Raw genomic sequence first — 17,169 nt, forward strand, 5'->3', positions numbered from 1 at the left:
TTTGTTGTGACTTAGTCTCATTCTACCTAGCACTGATGAGAAATTTGCTGCAAGCTCCACAAAGTGCTTCATGCGCATTATCTCAGTTAACCCCCATCCATGCTGTGAGATAAGTGAGTAAGGAATTTGGAGGATTTGGAAACCCTAAATGATTCTCCCAGCGTTGCACAGTCAGTGAGAGAGGTGGAAGTCAGACCCAGGGCTGCTGATTGCATAGCCCACACTCAGTCATGGGTCAGGGAGTTCCAGCCAAGTGAAGTCCAATTATGTAGGACATATACCAGGCTCCAGCCCTGAGGCACTGAAGGGTTAGAGGCTAAGCATGGGGAGGCAGAGCCTAGCTGACCACACCTGGATTGGTGCTCATGCTCCAGCCTATTAGGCAAGGGGAAGGAGCCAGGGGCCTGGGAAGAGGGCTAGCCAGCCACAGGGGCTGTGCTTTAGTGCTCCAGGGACCCCATGGGTTCTGATCACTCAAGCATGCAGATAGCTGTGCCTCCAAACCTCTCACTGGGCAGAGAGCAGATAGTCCTGGCCTGGGGACCGGCCAGCATGTCATCGAGGACACGAGGGAGACTTCCTCTCTGGGTCTGGCCCAGGCTGTATTATAACCTAGTATAATGGTGGCTCAGAGTCCTGCTGCTGCCAGAGAGTCAGAGGTGGCCAGAAGTTTCCGCAGACTTTTCGCAGCAGCAACTGTTTCTCAATTCCTTGCAAGATCTGTAGTTTTCGCCTTTGCCATTTGGGCACTTTCTGCCTAGAGGCTGAGGGAGTGATCTGTCAAGATGGCTACGGCAGCTATAAAATATTTGACTTGAGCATCTAATTACATTACCATGATCTCTAATAGGATTTGGTGTCCAACAGAAGTCCAACTTGGCCTCTGGCCCAAAGACAGAGACCCACGTTATTACGTTGAGCGTTACCTACTAGATAAATAAGAAAGAAATACTGTTCAAATCATTGTGCAACTGACCGACACGCGTTATAGTTATTGTAAAGAAAAATCCACCAGAGTCTGAGAATTTATCCATCTTGTTAATCATTATATTGTGTTATGTCCTGAAAGGAGTAATTCAAGTCCATAATTCACAGAAGCCATCCTGACAGCTCTTGCTCGAGAAGAGAGCCGGGGCTCTGCAAAGTCATGTTCCCGCCGGTTCCCCAGACACATGGCTCATGCTGCTCGGGGAGAAGAGGGCCGGAGACAGTGTCTAGCTGAATATAGCAGGCCCAGAGGAAGAGAGATGGAAAAAAGCGGCAGCTCTGGAAAAAAACTTATAGAAATGAAATTTGGAGAAAAAAAAAAAAAAGAAATCAACAAGGAAGCAGACCTTCCAGCCCAGCCTGAGGATTTGAGACTTAACACACCAAAGGACGCTAATTCAAGCACAGGTTGCCCTTTGTCACTTGATATTTAACAAGTGTTGAGGGAGTAGCTACTGCAGACAAGGCAGTGTGCCAGTCACCTGGGAGACATGGACAAGATGAGGAATTGGAAATGGATTCCTTCCTCTCGAAGAATTTGCAGTCCTCTAGGGGAAAAGAGCTATACTCATAAATAACAAGACTGCAAGGTAGAAAGCAGTAGGTGATAAGTGAAGGATGGAAGGAAATTGCCATTAGGATTCAGATGAGAGAGAGACGGAGAGAGGGAGAGACCTATCTTGCTAGAAGGAATCCGGGGAGGCTCAAAGGATAGTCAGGACCTGGACACATGTATGAGGTTAGGGAGAGGGCTTTGCAGGTGAGGTCACCAGCACTGGCATAGTCAGGGAGGCTGGAAAAGATGTGTGGGTTCCGGCGGGGGTGGGGTTGGGGTGAGGGTGGGGAGGAATTTGGAAGCAGCACAGAAGCCATGAGGAGGACTTTTGTGGCAAAGAAGTTATTTTGGAAAGAGAAGTTAGAGCTTTAAACTCCTGGTTCAGAGATTTGGGCTTTCTCCTCTCTAATGTTCCCTGAGGTATAGTTCTTGAGAATATTTTGCGTTATACATAGACAGACTCAATTTCAAAACTTACGTGTTTATTTTAGTGAGCTGGAAAAATATAATTAGGTACATCGAACTATTATTTCAAATTTCTGTTTTAAAACATTCAAGAAAATAAATGAGCCAAAAATACTAAGTGAATAATAGGACAGATAGCATGTGTCTATGACAACAGCATAAAGGCAGTACCTTTATATAAATGACATTTAGAAATGCCATTCCAGGCCGGAGTCCTATATTCCAAAGTCTCGGGGGCCAAGCAGGTGCCCACAGTATAGGGGCCTCTCCTAAATGAGAAGAGATTGTTGCCATGCTGGATCTTCCAATTTTTCAAGAAAAGCCACCACGAAGGTTTCTTTTGTTTTTTGTTTTTTATTTGAGAGAGAGAGTGAGCAGGGAGGGGATGACAGAGAGGGAGGGAGAGAATCAAGCAGGCTCCACGCTGTCAGCATAGAGCCCAATGTGGGGCTCAAACCCACAAACCTTGAGATCATGACCTGAGCCAAAACCAAGAGTTGGACCCTCAACCGACTGAGCCACCCAGGCAGGTGCCCTGCCACCATGAAGATTTTTTAATGAGCTCTCCTTGTTTAGAAATCCTGGCCACCGATTCAAAATTTTTTAAACACTGTGCAAACAAAAGCCTCCAATTAGTGGTATCTACTCTGGATGCTGAGGAGTATTGGCCTTGTCGGTGGCCTGAAGACACTCAGTTTCAGAATGACAGCCCAGGCCTGCAGGTATAGAGCAGACTGAGAGGGATAAGGCTGTAGGCAGACGTGCACTCACAATGCTAACACACTGGTCCAGGCCAGAGGTATTGTGGCCCAGACATTTCTTTCCATTTTCCAGGTGAAGTCCTGGCTGTCATGGGAGTTCTTTTCTTTTCTTTTCTTTTCTTTGCTTTTCTTTGCTTTTCTTTGCTTTTCTTTGCTTTTCTTTGCTTTTCTTTGCTTTTCCTTTCCTTTCCTTTCCTTTCCTTTCCTTTCCTTTCCTTTCCTTTCCTTTCCTTTCCTTTCTATTCTTTTTCCTTTCTTTTCTTTTTTATGAAACAGAGAGAGAGAGAGAGAAGGAACACAAGCAGGGGAGGGGCAGAGAGAGAGAACCCCAAGCAGGCTCTGTTCTGCCCTATCAGTGCAGAACCCGATGCAGGACTTGAACCCACGAACTGTGAAATCAAGATCTGAGCCGAAGTCAAGAGTTAGACACTTAACCGACTGAGCCACCCAGGCATCCCTGTCATGGGAGTTTCCTAACCTGCGGGGCTCTAGGTCATCTACATAGCTCTGTGTGTTTTCAAACCAGACCATGCTGACCTGGTTTTCTACGTAGCTCATGAGCAGTATTGAGTTTGGCGACAAGCCTGGGTAAATGATTGGAGAATAATTAGCAGCTCCCCCCACCCCACCTCCTCAGAGCCTGTTTCTGTTCCTCCATTGTCTGTCATCACAGAATAATTCATCACAAAGTGGTGTTCGTTAGAGGGAACTCTCTAGCCAGCAGCTGAGTAGAGCTTTTAAAAACCTGATTTCTTAAATAATTTGTTCTAAAGACAGACTTGACATGAAGTTGGCATGATGATCAGCAGGTCGCTGCGTGGGAGCAGCAAAGATGATTATTCTGGCTCTGGCTCTGGCTCGACCCCCATCTTGCCCAGAACTGCTTTGCATTTCAAAAGGCTGTCTGTTCTTCAAGAGCTATTCAAATACTACCTCCTGGAGGACCCGGCCCTCCTCTTTGGAAGTGGTCCACAAGTTATGGCATTCTTGCATAGTTTAGATCTTTCTGTCCCCTCCGGCTTGTTTTGATAGACCTGTGGGTAAAGTCTCAGCCTTTCTTCCAGACTGGTGCTTCTCAAAGTGATACCCAGGGTACCCAAGGGCATCAGCATCACTTGGGACCCTACTCCAGGCCTGTGAAATCAGAAACTCTGGAGGTAGGGCCTAGCAATCCAGCCCTTCAGCTGACTGACACAGGCTAAAGGTTTATAATCACTGACACTATACTGGGGACAGGAGCAAAGCAGCATTTCCTGAGCACCTCGTGTGTGCCAGGGTGTGTCCATATATATATATATATATATATATATATATATATATATATACATACACATATGTATGCATGCACTATGTACATATACACAGACTCATACATGGGTAGTGGTTTTCTTTAATCTTCACGACAGTTGTGTAAGGCAAGCAGCTTTCTCATCTCATAGACGAGTAAGCTGAGACTTCAGACAGCACGTTCCCTGGGTGCATGTTCGTTCAGATCCTAGAGAGTGGGTCTCTGATTGGCCCAGATCCTCTGCACATCAGAGCGTGCCAGTCAGCCGGTGCACGGAGTCCGTTTGGGTCAGGTGCTCATCCCAGCCCAGTCAGCTGTGGCCAGTGAGGAGGTGGCTTCCCCTGGGCCGCTTGGGCCTGCTGCTTAGGCAGGAGCTGTGGGCAGAGCATCACACGTCCGAAGGAGCGGCCGGTGGAGGATTGGTAGATCTACAAGGGAAGGAATTGTGTCTCCAAACATGTGAGCACGCACCTCTCCTTTGAAGCCCTTCTCGAGCAGCATAGCACTTGTGCGCCTCATCAGCACATCTTGAGTGTCTCAGTGGCCTCTCCAGCATATGCTCGTGGGGCATGGTAGGAGACCACATGTGCGGCATTCTCCAGGCAAGGCAGCGGAACCAGAGCCAACAGTGGAGCCTCTGACACCTGGGAGAGCAGTCACCTACAGCCCCAGGAACAGAGTGGGGGCTCCCAGCCTGAGGCAGCAGGGAGGCACCTCCTCTCCAGCCCTGTCTTGAGGACTCGGCCTTGCTGCCCGTCTCACAGCCTGAGGATAACATGATGTTCACTAGCCGTTATCCGCAGACTCGGAAGGAAGGTGTAAAAAGTCAAAGTCAGTCCTTAAATGAGCAAGCCTCCTTTTCTCCTGTCAAACCCCAAACATGAGGGGCGTCTGGGTGGCTCAGTCGGTTAAGTGGCCAACTTCGGCTCAGGTCATGATCTTGCAGTCCGTGAGTTCGAGCCCCACGTCGGGCTCTGTGCTGATAGCTTGGAGCCTGGGGCCTGCTTCTGTTTCTGTGTCTCCCTCTCTCTCTGCCCCTCCCCCATTCAAAAATGAATAAATGTTAAAAAAAATTTTCAAATCCCGAACATGATGATTTTCATCATGTTTCAGCTCTTTCATCTGTTTGTGTAGCTAACGACTGACAATTTGGGTTGATTCATTAGATCACAGAGTGTTAGATCTGAAAGATCACCCAAGCCATCCACTTCACTGGAACACTTCCTGAGCCTGACTGGATGCTTGGGAAATATTTGCTGAATGAATTTAATTTCGTAGATGAAAAGAAAGACCCTGAGAGAGGAAGGGATCTGGCCAGTGTCACCTAACACGCTGGGGGCAGGAGTAGGCCTAGAACCCAAGTGTCTCAATATAGTCCAGGCCTGTTCCCTCACACGTGACTTGTAGATTCAGAAGATTTCAAGCTTAGATGATGCGATACAACTTATATTGAATCCCCCTGCGGTATCTCTGCCAGTCATCAGTTTGCCCTCTCTTTGAATACATCCAGTAACTGAAAATGTATGGTCTTATAGGTCACTTAGTCCATTCATTTCATCACTCAGCCAACATACATTCATTTAACGCCTGCCGTGAGCCAAGGATGTTACTGTTTACTGAAGATTCAGAAACGAATGACATTCCCTGCCCTCAAGAAGTATACAGTATTTGGGTGCATCCATACAACTTAATAGACTATAATCCAACATAGTAAATTGTATCCTGCTCTGACTTGTACAAAACTCTTTCTTCTTTGGAACTAAGCCCATTTCCCAAGGACTATATAGTCCTTACTCATTGGACCTAATCAACCTCATTTAGGGCCACAAAACAAAAGTCCAATCCTTGTTTTACATAATAGCCCTTCAGATATTTTTAAACAGAGGTCATGCCCCCAGAGTAAGCTAAATTCCCAATCCCTTCAGGAATTCTTTATTTGAAATGTGTGTTCAAGTTCTCTTATCCTTGTCTTCATGGCTCTTCAGTAAACCTGCTCAAGCTCATCTTATCTGTCTCTTAAATGTGGCTCCTGGACGTGAACTACTGAACTCCAGATACGGTCTGAGAGTGCAACACAGAGTTGCACTTCTTATCAGCCCCTTTCTTCTAGGCAGTGCACATCTAAACCTGTAGGTCAAAGAAACAGTGGCTTTGTTTGCCAACTACTAGCCATTCTCTGGAGTCTGACTGTCATCCCATGCCTCCTGCCCTCTTTCCTCCATTCTCCTCTTTGTATTTCGGTCCATTTCTCAACACAATGAATATTACTGAGTACTGGCTATGTGTGTGTAGCACACAGCAGATTCTTTGGAGAACCAAATGTGATGCTTGTCTTCAAGGAGCTCATAGTCTTACTGGAGAAATTCTGTTTGCCCCCAAAGAAATAATTAACAAAGAACCGACACTTAATGTAGTCAAGGGAATAATCATTTTTCCTAGACCCCTCCTTAGAGCTGCTCTTAAGAGTGGTTGGTAAACTTCTGGGTCTGATTGAAAACAGACCTCCCAGTTAACATACCAGTGCAGAACTGGCTTCAAGCCCAGGCTGTCAGGGGCTTTGTCAGATTTTTGTCATTGCATTGACCTAGACTGTTGCAGACTGGAGGCCTTTGAATCCCATCATCTGCACAGATCACTGGGGCACCTACAGGGACTGACACCTCACAGGCCATGGAACAGCTTTCCAGCACCTGGCACCTTCCCAGTGCCAATCTAGAGTGCACAGGGAGAAAAGTTCTTTCAGATGTTGGCACGAGTCTGCCTGTGTTTGGGCTTCTGGGAGACAACAGGTTTAATTTGTTTTGATAGTGCTTTTCCCCAGGAGGAAATCTATCCAACCGCCCTGCCTTCTTCACATTCAACACCATGCTTGTTTGTTTTCCTGTTTTACCATGGGGAGTTTCTGTGTGTTTTATGCGTGTGTGTGTGTGTGTGTGTGTGTGTGTGTGTGTGTGTTTACCTCCCAAAGCCCACATTGCCTTGCTTGGATTCATTAGACCAGGTTAGTATATTGCTTCGGTTCATAAATGGAAGGCTTGTGTGACCCTTCTTTAAAACCAAAGTGTCAACTCTACCAAGTCCTGAGCAAACCTCTTTACATGCACAGTGTTACAGTATTAGCTCTTCAAAATAGCTCTCTTAGGTGGCTGTTACTAACCCATTTCACAGATGGGGAGACCGATATTTAGAGATGACTTGTCCAAAAGGCACATAGCCAGCCAGAGGCAGCCTGGCTCCAGAGCCCATACTCTGCTTCAGATCGTCTATCACAAACTCAGCTTCTTTGGCTTCAGACAGAGCTTGGTTCTCCTACCAGATTTGCCCTTACAGCTAGCCATGTGACCTTGAGGAAGTGACTGCAGCTCACAGTCTCCATCTGAGAGGTGTAAGTGTGTAAAATGATGGCAAAGGTACTATTTCTCGTAATTATTATGAAGAATAAATTAAAATCTGTGATACACCTTTCATGGTTCCATTTGAGGGAATGAGAGGGTCTCTCTTAGAGTCTTCCCTCAACCTTGAGTTGCTGTGGAATTAAATCCTAGCTATGCTGTCTGGTTTGTCTTCCTTTCTTTTCCTGGTTGCCCATAATAAACCCAATCCCCTTTCAGAATCAAGGAAGATGTAATAGATGTAACCTAAAGTATAAATTTCAGGAGCTGCAGTCAAGGCCTTGTACCCAGTCGTCCAGTTGGCTGTCCCAGAGTCCAAGTTCCTGGCTCTTGCCGGAAGCATTAGCATCTGTCCTCCTACACAGAAGCCAAAAGGAAGAAGCAAAGGATGGATCCAGTAGGTCTACCAATAGGTAGACTTTGGTCTTTCGAGCTGCTGCTCCCAAAGAAATGCCGACATGCACACTTACAACTTAAGGAGAGATGAGAGAAGCAGTGGAAGGAGTTGCTTCTGTTGGCTGAACACATCACAGGGGACCAAGAGACAGAGGAGGGGCTGGGAGCGAGGGATACATACTGGATGAGCAGAAAAGAGGGACTGAGGATGGCCAGTGAGCTCCAGCCTCACTCACGGCGGATTCTGTCTGTCTTTGCTGCTGGAATCCATAAGCAGGCTCCCGTGACCGTGGAGGTTTGCCTGACCAGACCAGGGCCTGAAGCAGGTGCGCTCACGCCCTGGTGGGCTCGTGGAGGAGAAAGGCCTCCTTTCCTCCTCTGGTGTGACTGCCCCTGTGAACTAGTATTTCTCTCCCTGGTGGGATTTCCTCTGTGGTTTCTCCCTGTTTCCTACAAAAGGAGGCTTTGGGATCCCAAAAAAGGAAAGCAGAAGGGCGCCTGAGTGGCTCAGTCAGTTAAATGTCCAACTTCAGCTCAGGTCGTGATCTCATGGTTCATGAGCTCAAGCTCCGCATCAGGCTCTGTGCTGACAGCTCAGATCCTGGAGCCTGCTTTGGAATCTGTGACTCCTCCTTTCTCCGCCCCTCTCTGGCTCATGCTATGTCTCTCTCTGTCTCTCAAAAAGTAAATGTTAAAAAAAATTTTTTTTTTTAAAAGGAAAGCAGAAGGTGGAAAATGAAGTCAGGCTTTCCTGGACATCAACCCCAGACCAGGAGGACATATTTATCAACTCTGCTCCTCTTTCACCCTGACGCAGCAATGCTAATGATTTGGGTCTGGAAAAGGGTAGTGAGCAGACAAAGGGAGGCACTGTAATGGGTTCACTGAGGCTTCTATGGTTTCCACATCTCCTCTAGGAAGAAGCGTTGCCTTCTCTTCCTTCTGCAGACACCCCTTTGTATTTCGAAAAATATTTGTACAACATCCAGAGAACACACCCACTCACAACACACATCCAGAGAATGAGCTAAGGAAACACTTAAACTTTACAGTCCAATATTTGTGGAAGAAAAACAAGTTCCTGAAAATTAAATCTCCTAGCAGGACCCACTGTTGTGATAGAGAAACAAAAGCGAGGGGAAAAGGCCCCCATTTTCCAACATACCATACACCCTGATTATGAAAGTCAGTTATTCACAGGCAGCTAAATTTTTAATTCCGATCTGAGCAGTCTAAAGGTACACCTTCTGCTAAATGAAGGCAGTTGCAGTTTGAACATGAGCAAAGCAGGAAGGAACTATAAGGGGAAGAAATTCACCAAACACTAATTGGAAACATAACATTTATGCAATAAAGTTCACACTTCTCCCAAGCCAATGAGTGTCACTTCTGCCCTAATGTTTAGTATAGAGATATCTGGTTAGCGGAGACTCATTTGTGGGGTCCCAGGTGGACCCCCAGTAGTTGAAAGCCTTCCAAGTGGAAGAAAAACTATAGACCTAAACATTTCGTCCAAAGGAAATATTCTCTAAATGTCTCCCTTCCACTTCCTCGTTGCTGTCGTAAAATTATTCCATGTCTCTTAAAACTTCTGCCTCCCCTGACACCAACAGCCTGGGGCAAATTTTGAAGGAAACAGGCTTCTATTCTGTCAGATTCAGCAAACAACACCATACTCAGTCACGGAAAATGTATTTTCCTCACCGTTTCACTATGAAGGCTTTTTGGCAGATGATTAACAGGTTTGTATCTCGCAGACTTCATAAATCAAAATCTAGACAGTGTGTAACACTTATCTGCAATTGATCTTGTTAAAAATGCAACTGGTAACTGTGGCAGTTTATTAAGAGGCATATTTTATACCCCTGGGTTTGAGAAGGACTGAACCAGAGAGTTTTAGAGCTGGGGGGCTCTCTGAGATCATCCGGTTGAATTCTCTCAGTGGTAACAACAACGTAGACTACGTGGAGTTTCAATAGGGGTGAATAACTTACCTTCAGTCCTGGGAGTAACTTAGCCTTTTCAAGAAATCAGGAAGGCTTGTCAGGAGAGGTGACATTTGAGCTGGATTTGAAAGGACTAGGAGTTGCCATGCAGGGAAGCAAAAGAGGAACAAGTGGAAGGATGAGGAAACAGGTGCCGAAAGATCAAGTGACACGGCCAAGGTCCCACGGCCATTCAGTAGCAGAGCAGGACCCGGAAGCCAGGCCTCCTGCTTCTGCCCTGTGCCCCTTCTGCAGTGCCATGGGTGGAACCCACCCTCCCTCGTTGTGCTGTCAACCGGTAGCTTCAGGTGAAAATAATCTGGCTGTAAACTTTACTCACAATTCTTATTTTTTAAAAGCATCTTCAGAATGAAAGTTCCCGAGTCATTCTCTGTAAAGACACTTATAACCTTAAGGCAGTAGGAACGTGGATTCTTCCAGGCAAAGTCAACAGAGAGCGGAGGTGCCCAGGGCCCTGGCTTGTGAGCCTCGCTCTGCTGGGACCCGGACTACTTTGTGCTGCAGTGAGTCTAGGCAAACTGGACCTTCTTGTTCTTAGCACTGCCCTTGTTAGCAGGGGGACATCGAGGGAATGGGATTTCCTACCCATTCACCAAAGGAATTACCCATTTGAACTCTTTTGCCAAACATTTTTAAGTAGTTTGCAAGTTAATAATGGCAAACCGTTGGGAAGAGACCTGTCTGGGAAATGTACCACGCTAGGAGCTCCTCACCATCCCCCAACTTTTTCCCTAACCTACCCATATTTGGGTCATTCCTCAAGCCCACCTCCTCTGGGAAGCCTTCCCTGTCCTGGTTTTGTTACTTATCAATTCCCACTGCATTGGCCCTAAGTGCTTTGTCACATTTAAGGGTTCCTTGTCTGGACGTCTTTTCTGCACAGTTGCTCTCTTATGAATTGTAGACTCATAAAATTTTAGAACAGGGGGTAGTGCTAGGGGTCATCTCTGCCTTCACCTGCATTTCACATATGAAGGAGGTGAGCCCCAGAGAGGGGAGGGAAGTTGTTTTAGGCTCCCCAGCATGGTACTGGAAGAATGGACCCCAGAACCAGGTCTCCGTACCTCCAGGCAAAGCTGCTTCCATGCCCTGTACTGCTGCCTGGGTGACAACTGTCCTCTCGTTCTCCCAGTTAGGCTGCAGATTTCCTGTGGGCAAGGCTCACGTCTTTTAGGCTAACATCTCATTTAACAGAGGCCTTAGTCTTGGCTTCATGACTTGTAGCTGTGAGCTAAGACAACAGGCTGAAACCCTTAACTCTGTCCCACCTTACCCTTCCTCTGCTTTCTATTCTGACTCACTCTGAGCCCTTGGGTGAGTCACTGCCCTTCCTCTGGGTCTCAGTTTCCTTCAGTGTTAAATGAGAGCATTAGGCTGTGGTCTCTTGGATCCCTTTAAGCCCTGAAATTTCTGGAGTTTACTGCCTTCTAGCGGGGATCCTTTGCCGTCTTCAGGACTGGCCTCGCTGTGCCATAAATCTGTCACCTCGTTCCTCCCCCGGGCTCCTGCTGTGGAGTGAGTTCCTTCAAGGCCCAGATAGCACAGTATCATTGAAGAAGACCAGGCCTGGAGTCCTGGGTTCAAATCCTGCCTCCAGGACTCAGTGGCTTTGTGGTTCTCAGCAGGTTACTTCATCTTTCTCTGGGCCTCCTCTTTTTTCTCTTTTTAATAGGAATAACAATACATGCTTGCAGATTTGGTGACAGTGAAATGATGAACTTTGTGGAAATACATGACACAAAGAAGATATTCAGTATATAGTGGCTTCTTTCCTTTATTCCACATCCAGCATTATTGAGAAATAGCTGTTCCAAATACACAGATTTTCTAGGTTAAAAGACTGGACTACCTGATGCTACAAAACGTTGACTATTTTTTTTGCTAAAACCTTTCTGAAATAAATGCCATATTTCTTTGTCACGTCACACAGAGTATACTAAAAGTAGTAGGAAGAGTTTGAGAAAATCACATCCCTGCAAAAGGTGGGCATGACAGCATACGCCTGGGATGCAGGGACGGCAGAGGGAGTACGAGAGAAAACTCCTGTGCCTTTTGAAAGAACTTGGATTTTTTTTTTTTTTTTTTTTTTGGTCTCAATAAATGGGAAGCCATTCTGAAGGGTTTTAAGTAGGAGAGTGGCAGGATCAGATTGGTTTTCCAGAGATCACTCAGACTGCTGGGTGGTGACTGCGTGGGGTGGGGAGCAAGAGAGGAAACAGGAGACCAGCCAGGAGGCCGTTGTGTTAGCCCTGGGGAAGACAGTGTGCACCCAGACCGATAGGTGAGCAATCTGAGACGGGAAGAGACAGGTTTGCAAATGCCAGGAGCTTTATGAAAAAAAGAAGAAGAAGAAAGTGAATGGAATATCAGCCCTTTAAGAGGAAAACGTAAAGCACAGCAAAGCATAAAGAAGACCGCAAGGACTTCCCGATGATACCCCGGCATCCACAGATAAGCACCACGAACAGCTTGCACTGTTGTCCCCAGTGTTTTCAGCTGAAGAATTTCTTACGCGTTTGTAGATACGAACTGATATATAAAAACTTGGTGGCGGCCAACGTTTTCCGGAACACGTCTCTTAGTGTCATTTGAGATGCAATAAGAGTAAAACCGACACACATCATTTTTAACTCTGTTGATTCTTTTTAGCGACTGGGCCAGAAGAGCTAGAACGTGTGGGCCCTGGTTCACCTGAGGTTTTGATACCCAGGCCCTCGGTCTGGGTGAAGAAGTTTCTCTTTTCAACGCTCTCCCTCTCTCCCCCTCCAGAGTCGGTGGATAACTGCCCCAGCAACTGCTATGGCAACGGCGACTGCATCTCTGGGACCTGCCACTGCTTCTTGGGCTTCCTGGGCCCCGACTGTGGCAGAGGTGAGACCTGTGTGTGCGTGTGTGCATGTGAGGCCCGCTCCCTCGGCCCCGTGGGGGGCTCACATCCTGCTTCTCGGAGAAAGCGCAGGACCCCAGACCACCTCCTGCCTCCCACAAAAAGGACCCCCCAGAGCCATTCTTTGGAAGCTCCAAGGGCAGGGGGTCTGCCGGCAGAGCTAAGGCCACATCAGCCCCATTGTCCACAAGGACATGACTGGAGAGCTCAGGAGGGCCAGCCTTTACAAGGGCAGGTACAGTGAACCTCCCGTCTGCTGCGGGGGCAGGGGAAGTGACAGTGAGGGTCTTTCAAAAAAGTTGATTTCCCTTTTGAGGAGTGATCAGCCTTTGCCAAGTGTCTTTGATGGTTTTTTCTTGGGGGGGGGGGCTTGTTTCACTTGTTTTTTGATTATTGAAGTATGGTCGACACGCACCAAGTGTCTTTTCTTTGCTGTGCACTCTGGCCTTGTGGCAGGGCCTGCATTAGTGCTCCATTGTTGCCAGATTCTTTGCAGGGACCACCGAGGGGAGAGACTCGGGAGGGAAGGATGCTTTTCTCCACACAGGACCCTAATGTTGCCTCATACTTGGGCACATACAGCCCTACTAACATGGCTTAAAGGCTACCCATGATACACCCTGTGCACTTGGCCTCTGTTCCTGTTCTCAGAAGAATAAACGTGGCAAAGGCCAAAGGAGCTCTGTAGTCCTGAGGCTTTGGCGGTCCTCTGGGGAAACTAACACGGCTCCTTCCTCTGGGCTTCCCACCTCTTCACTCATTCAGCAGGCATTTGCTTAGTGCCCTCTAGGGCCTGTTCCTGTGCAAGGTGCTGGGGTTAGAGCACTGAGCAAGCCCCAGTCCCAGGAGCTCTCAGTCTGGTCGAGGAGACAGACGAGTAAGTAGACGATGACAAAGCCATCATTAGTAAGTAAAACATGCTAGGGCAAGGTTAAATTGGGGAGTACCCATCAGCTGTCTCAGCTTGGACACCATAAGGACCAGAAAAGGCCCCCTAGATGGGGTGCCATTGGAACCTGGACCTGATGCTTGAATAGTTGTTCATCAGAGGAAGGCAGAGATGGTTCTTCACCGTGCCCTACAAATAACAATACAGCGTGATGCTGTTTGGGAGATTCTTCTTATCCTTCCTGATGTGGAAGACACTCTGTTTGAGACAGCAGAGCTGCAGCCCTGAGGAACCACTGTGATTACTTGATCAGTGCCTTAAAAAGGAAAGAAGCAAGGCGGGGACCAGCGGAGGGTGGTGCAGAGAGAAGAGATGAGTCATTCCTTCTAACAAGAATTACTGTCTCATCCCATATGCACTTAAAGTTAAGAGTCACATATAAAACAACCTTATTGCATCTTGGTAAGGCTGGTAGGTACTTACAGCACAATGCAGTATAATTTGTTTTTATATAGTGTCCTTCATACAGATGATCACAAAACACTTGACGCTAAGAGGCAGAATGGAAAGATAATACTTTAGAGAGCCAAGCTGGGCTCAGCTATTCTCTTGTGGGGTGTGTGGGGCTCAGGTGGAGCCTGAAAGGCAAGAAAAGCTGAGATTGACTGGGTTGGAGAGACAGTAGGTGGTGCTGCAGGTAGGGGGGCAGGGAGCAAAATGGAATGCTGTCAGGAGGGTGCCGGAGGAGAGACTGGGTCAGGCGGGAGGCCTAGCCGCTGTCTTTCCCGGTAAGACCAAGAAACAGATGGAAGCTTCCTGCATAAGGGTCCTGGTGACCACCGTGCTGCACCAGTAGTATGAGGGGATGGAGAAAAGCAGTGGTCACTGGGCACTAGCTCCCCCAGGCCCTGCACTGCACACCTTTGCCTACAGTTCCGGGCGTGTTTAAATTACAGTGAAACAAAGCAAGAGGCACGGACAGATGGGAATTGTAGCAAAGCACTTGAGGCTCTTGGTCAAGCCTCCAGGCCGAAGGGAGAAAGGGACAAAGGCAGGTGGGGTGTGCAGGGTGCTGATTCATGCCAGACTTCCTGTGCTGTCTCCCCAGCCTCCTGCCCCGTGCTGTGCAGTGGGAACGGCCAGTACATGAAGGGCAGGTGCCTGTGCCACAGCGGCTGGAAGGGCGCCGAGTGCGACGTGCCCACCAACCAGTGTATCGACGTGGCCTGCAGCAACCACGGCACCTGCATCATGGGCACCTGCATCTGCAACCCTGGCTACAAGGGCGAGAGCTGCGAGGAAGGTAGGATGGCGGGCAGGCGGCCCAGCACCTTGCTCCAGACAGAGGTCAGCGCACAGCGCGGGGAGGGCCTTCAGGGAGCAGAGGAGAGCTCCCGGACAGCCCTGGGACCACACCCCAAGCCAGGCCCCCATCAGCAGCAGGAATTAACCACACGGAAGAGGACGGGCAAATCAGAGTCCTAGGCAGCGAAAGGAAGAGAAGTGTCCTATGTGGAGCCCGTCCTATACACAAGGCTCTGTCCTAGAAGCCTTCTGTCATTTAACCTCAAACCCAACAGGGTAGGGTAATATCTCTGTTTTATACTTAGGGGAACCGAGACTCAGAGAGTCAGACGACCTGCCCACGGTCACACAGCTGGTAGGTGGCAAAGCTGGGTTTGAGCCCAGTGTTTCTGGTCCCTCAGCCCAGGTTCTTTCTCCTCCCCTTTAAGCTCATGTGCTCCGCATGTCTGTTAGAGGCCTTCACACTCTGCCTTCTGTTAGCCCAGGCGTGTGTTGTGTGGCTCGTAGATGCTCGTGAGTATGTCTCTTTCCTCCATAAAGTAAACTATGATCGTGTAGCGGAGGCTAGACAGTGAGCTGTCGCTTTAACAGTGTTGCCATTTCTTTCCCAGGCAGTCTAACTTGGTGAGGTAAGTGAGCATTTTCGTTTCACAAATGAAGATCCCGGGGCCCAGGGAGAGGCAGTGGCAGGCCCATGGTCATGGAGCTCACCAGGGGTGGGCCCATCCATGGCCATGGAGCTAACTGGTGGCAGACCCGGTGTCATGGAGCTAACTGATGGTGGGCCTGTGGTCATGGAACTAACCGGTGGCAGGGCTGGGACCCACCCCATGTCTTACTACTTCAGAGCCCTCTTTCTTTTTTACTGCATGGGATTTCTAGATGAGAGGGGTCTTATTCACAAGCAATATAGGGTGGCTTGTAAAAGCACACGCTCTGGAACCAGATGTAGGTTTGAGTGCCGGCTGTGCCACAAACTAGCCTCACTTCCCTCATCAACAAAATGGGAATTCCTTCCTCAGAGGGCCATCATAAGGATTGAATTAAATGACCCATGTAAAGCACTTAGCTCAGTGTCTGACACATAATAAATGCCCCATAAATGTTAGCTCTTATATTGTTAGTATTATTCTGGGGACAGTTGAAGCACATTTCCTGTTTCACCCCACTCACTTTATCCGAGGTCTTTTGGAAACGGGGGGATGTCGCTGTTGAAACTGGTGGACAAAGCTAACGGCCCTCACTCCCACTGCCCACCATCTAGGGCGCTGGCATCTTCTTCCGTGGATGGAGGAGGCTCCAAGGAGAGCTGGCCTTCTAACCCTTTTGGGATTTAACACACAGGCCCCTCTCAAGGTATCATTTCTCTTAAAAAAGAAGCAAGCAAAGGAGAGCCGGTGGAATGGGCCCACTTTAAAGGAGCGGGGAACAGGAAGGGATTAGTGTCTGAAAAGCAGTGCGTCTCGGAGACAGGCTGCCTGTAAACCCCAAGTGTGCCTGGGGGTCCCAATTCAGACCTATTAACTTGGATTGGGGATTACTTTGGGCCGTCTGAGAGAGGAGGAGTGCCAGCCTCAGGAACAAAGCAACTTCACTTTCTCGTCCTGACAACGGTGACCTTCATCTGCTTTCCCTTCTCATTTTAGCCACTTGAGGTGAAGACCCCGAGAAGAAAAGAAAAACAAAGAGATTCCTCTTGAGGCTGTGGTGCCGCCCCCCTCCCCCAACCCCACCGTGTTATGTGGGCCAAGGAGGCAGACCGTCCTCCAGCTCAGCTGGCACTGGGCAGTGCCCCAGCGGGCAGGGTTACTTACAAAGAGGGAAAAAAGGTTGTTAAGCTCTTTGATGTACGTGATCTATTCGAAAAGAAGCGTTTTCACTCCTTTCTTTCCTGAGGAGGGCCATCTGGTTCTGATTCCCTTTATTATTTCTGTTTCTCTGCTGAAGCGTCATTGCAACGTCCTTGTGTTTATAATGGGGGCTTCTCGGGGTCTTCCCTGCCCTTCCCCCCCTGCCCCCCACTCCCCGCTGCTCTCTCTCCTCCTCCCTTTCGCTGTGTTTATAAAACATCAGCTAACAAGCTTATTTTCTCCCCTCTCTCCTCCTTCTGGGGTTTATTGCCCCCTATTTTTTTTAAAACCGCGCCGACAGGACGCTTGGAGGGAGTTGGGGGAGGGGCAGAAGAGACCACCTCAGGCCTTTTGCCGGGCAGAGTGAGACACTGTGTTGTGGTCCTG

At 48.3% G+C, this 17,169-nt stretch overlaps 1 protein-coding gene across 1 annotated transcript in view; it reads left to right on the forward strand.

Annotated features, from left to right (window-relative positions):
• The window catches only part of TENM4 (teneurin transmembrane protein 4), a 383,504-nt gene that overhangs the window by 224,435 nt on the left and 141,900 nt on the right, over positions 1–17,169 (forward strand). Inside the window, exons 9-10 of the mRNA XM_047071426.1 lie at positions 12,621–12,722; positions 14,736–14,930. Of these exons, the coding sequence (XP_046927382.1) occupies positions 12,621–12,722; positions 14,736–14,930 (297 nt within the window). The remainder of the gene's footprint in view (positions 1–12,620; positions 12,723–14,735; positions 14,931–17,169) is intronic.

This window comes from Lynx rufus, unplaced genomic scaffold (assembly GCF_022079265.1).
Source record: "Lynx rufus isolate CCGP_SWC_20201006 ecotype Redwood Valley unplaced genomic scaffold, mLynRuf1.p SCAF_9, whole genome shotgun sequence".
Lineage (NCBI taxonomy): Eukaryota > Metazoa > Chordata > Mammalia > Carnivora > Felidae > Lynx > Lynx rufus.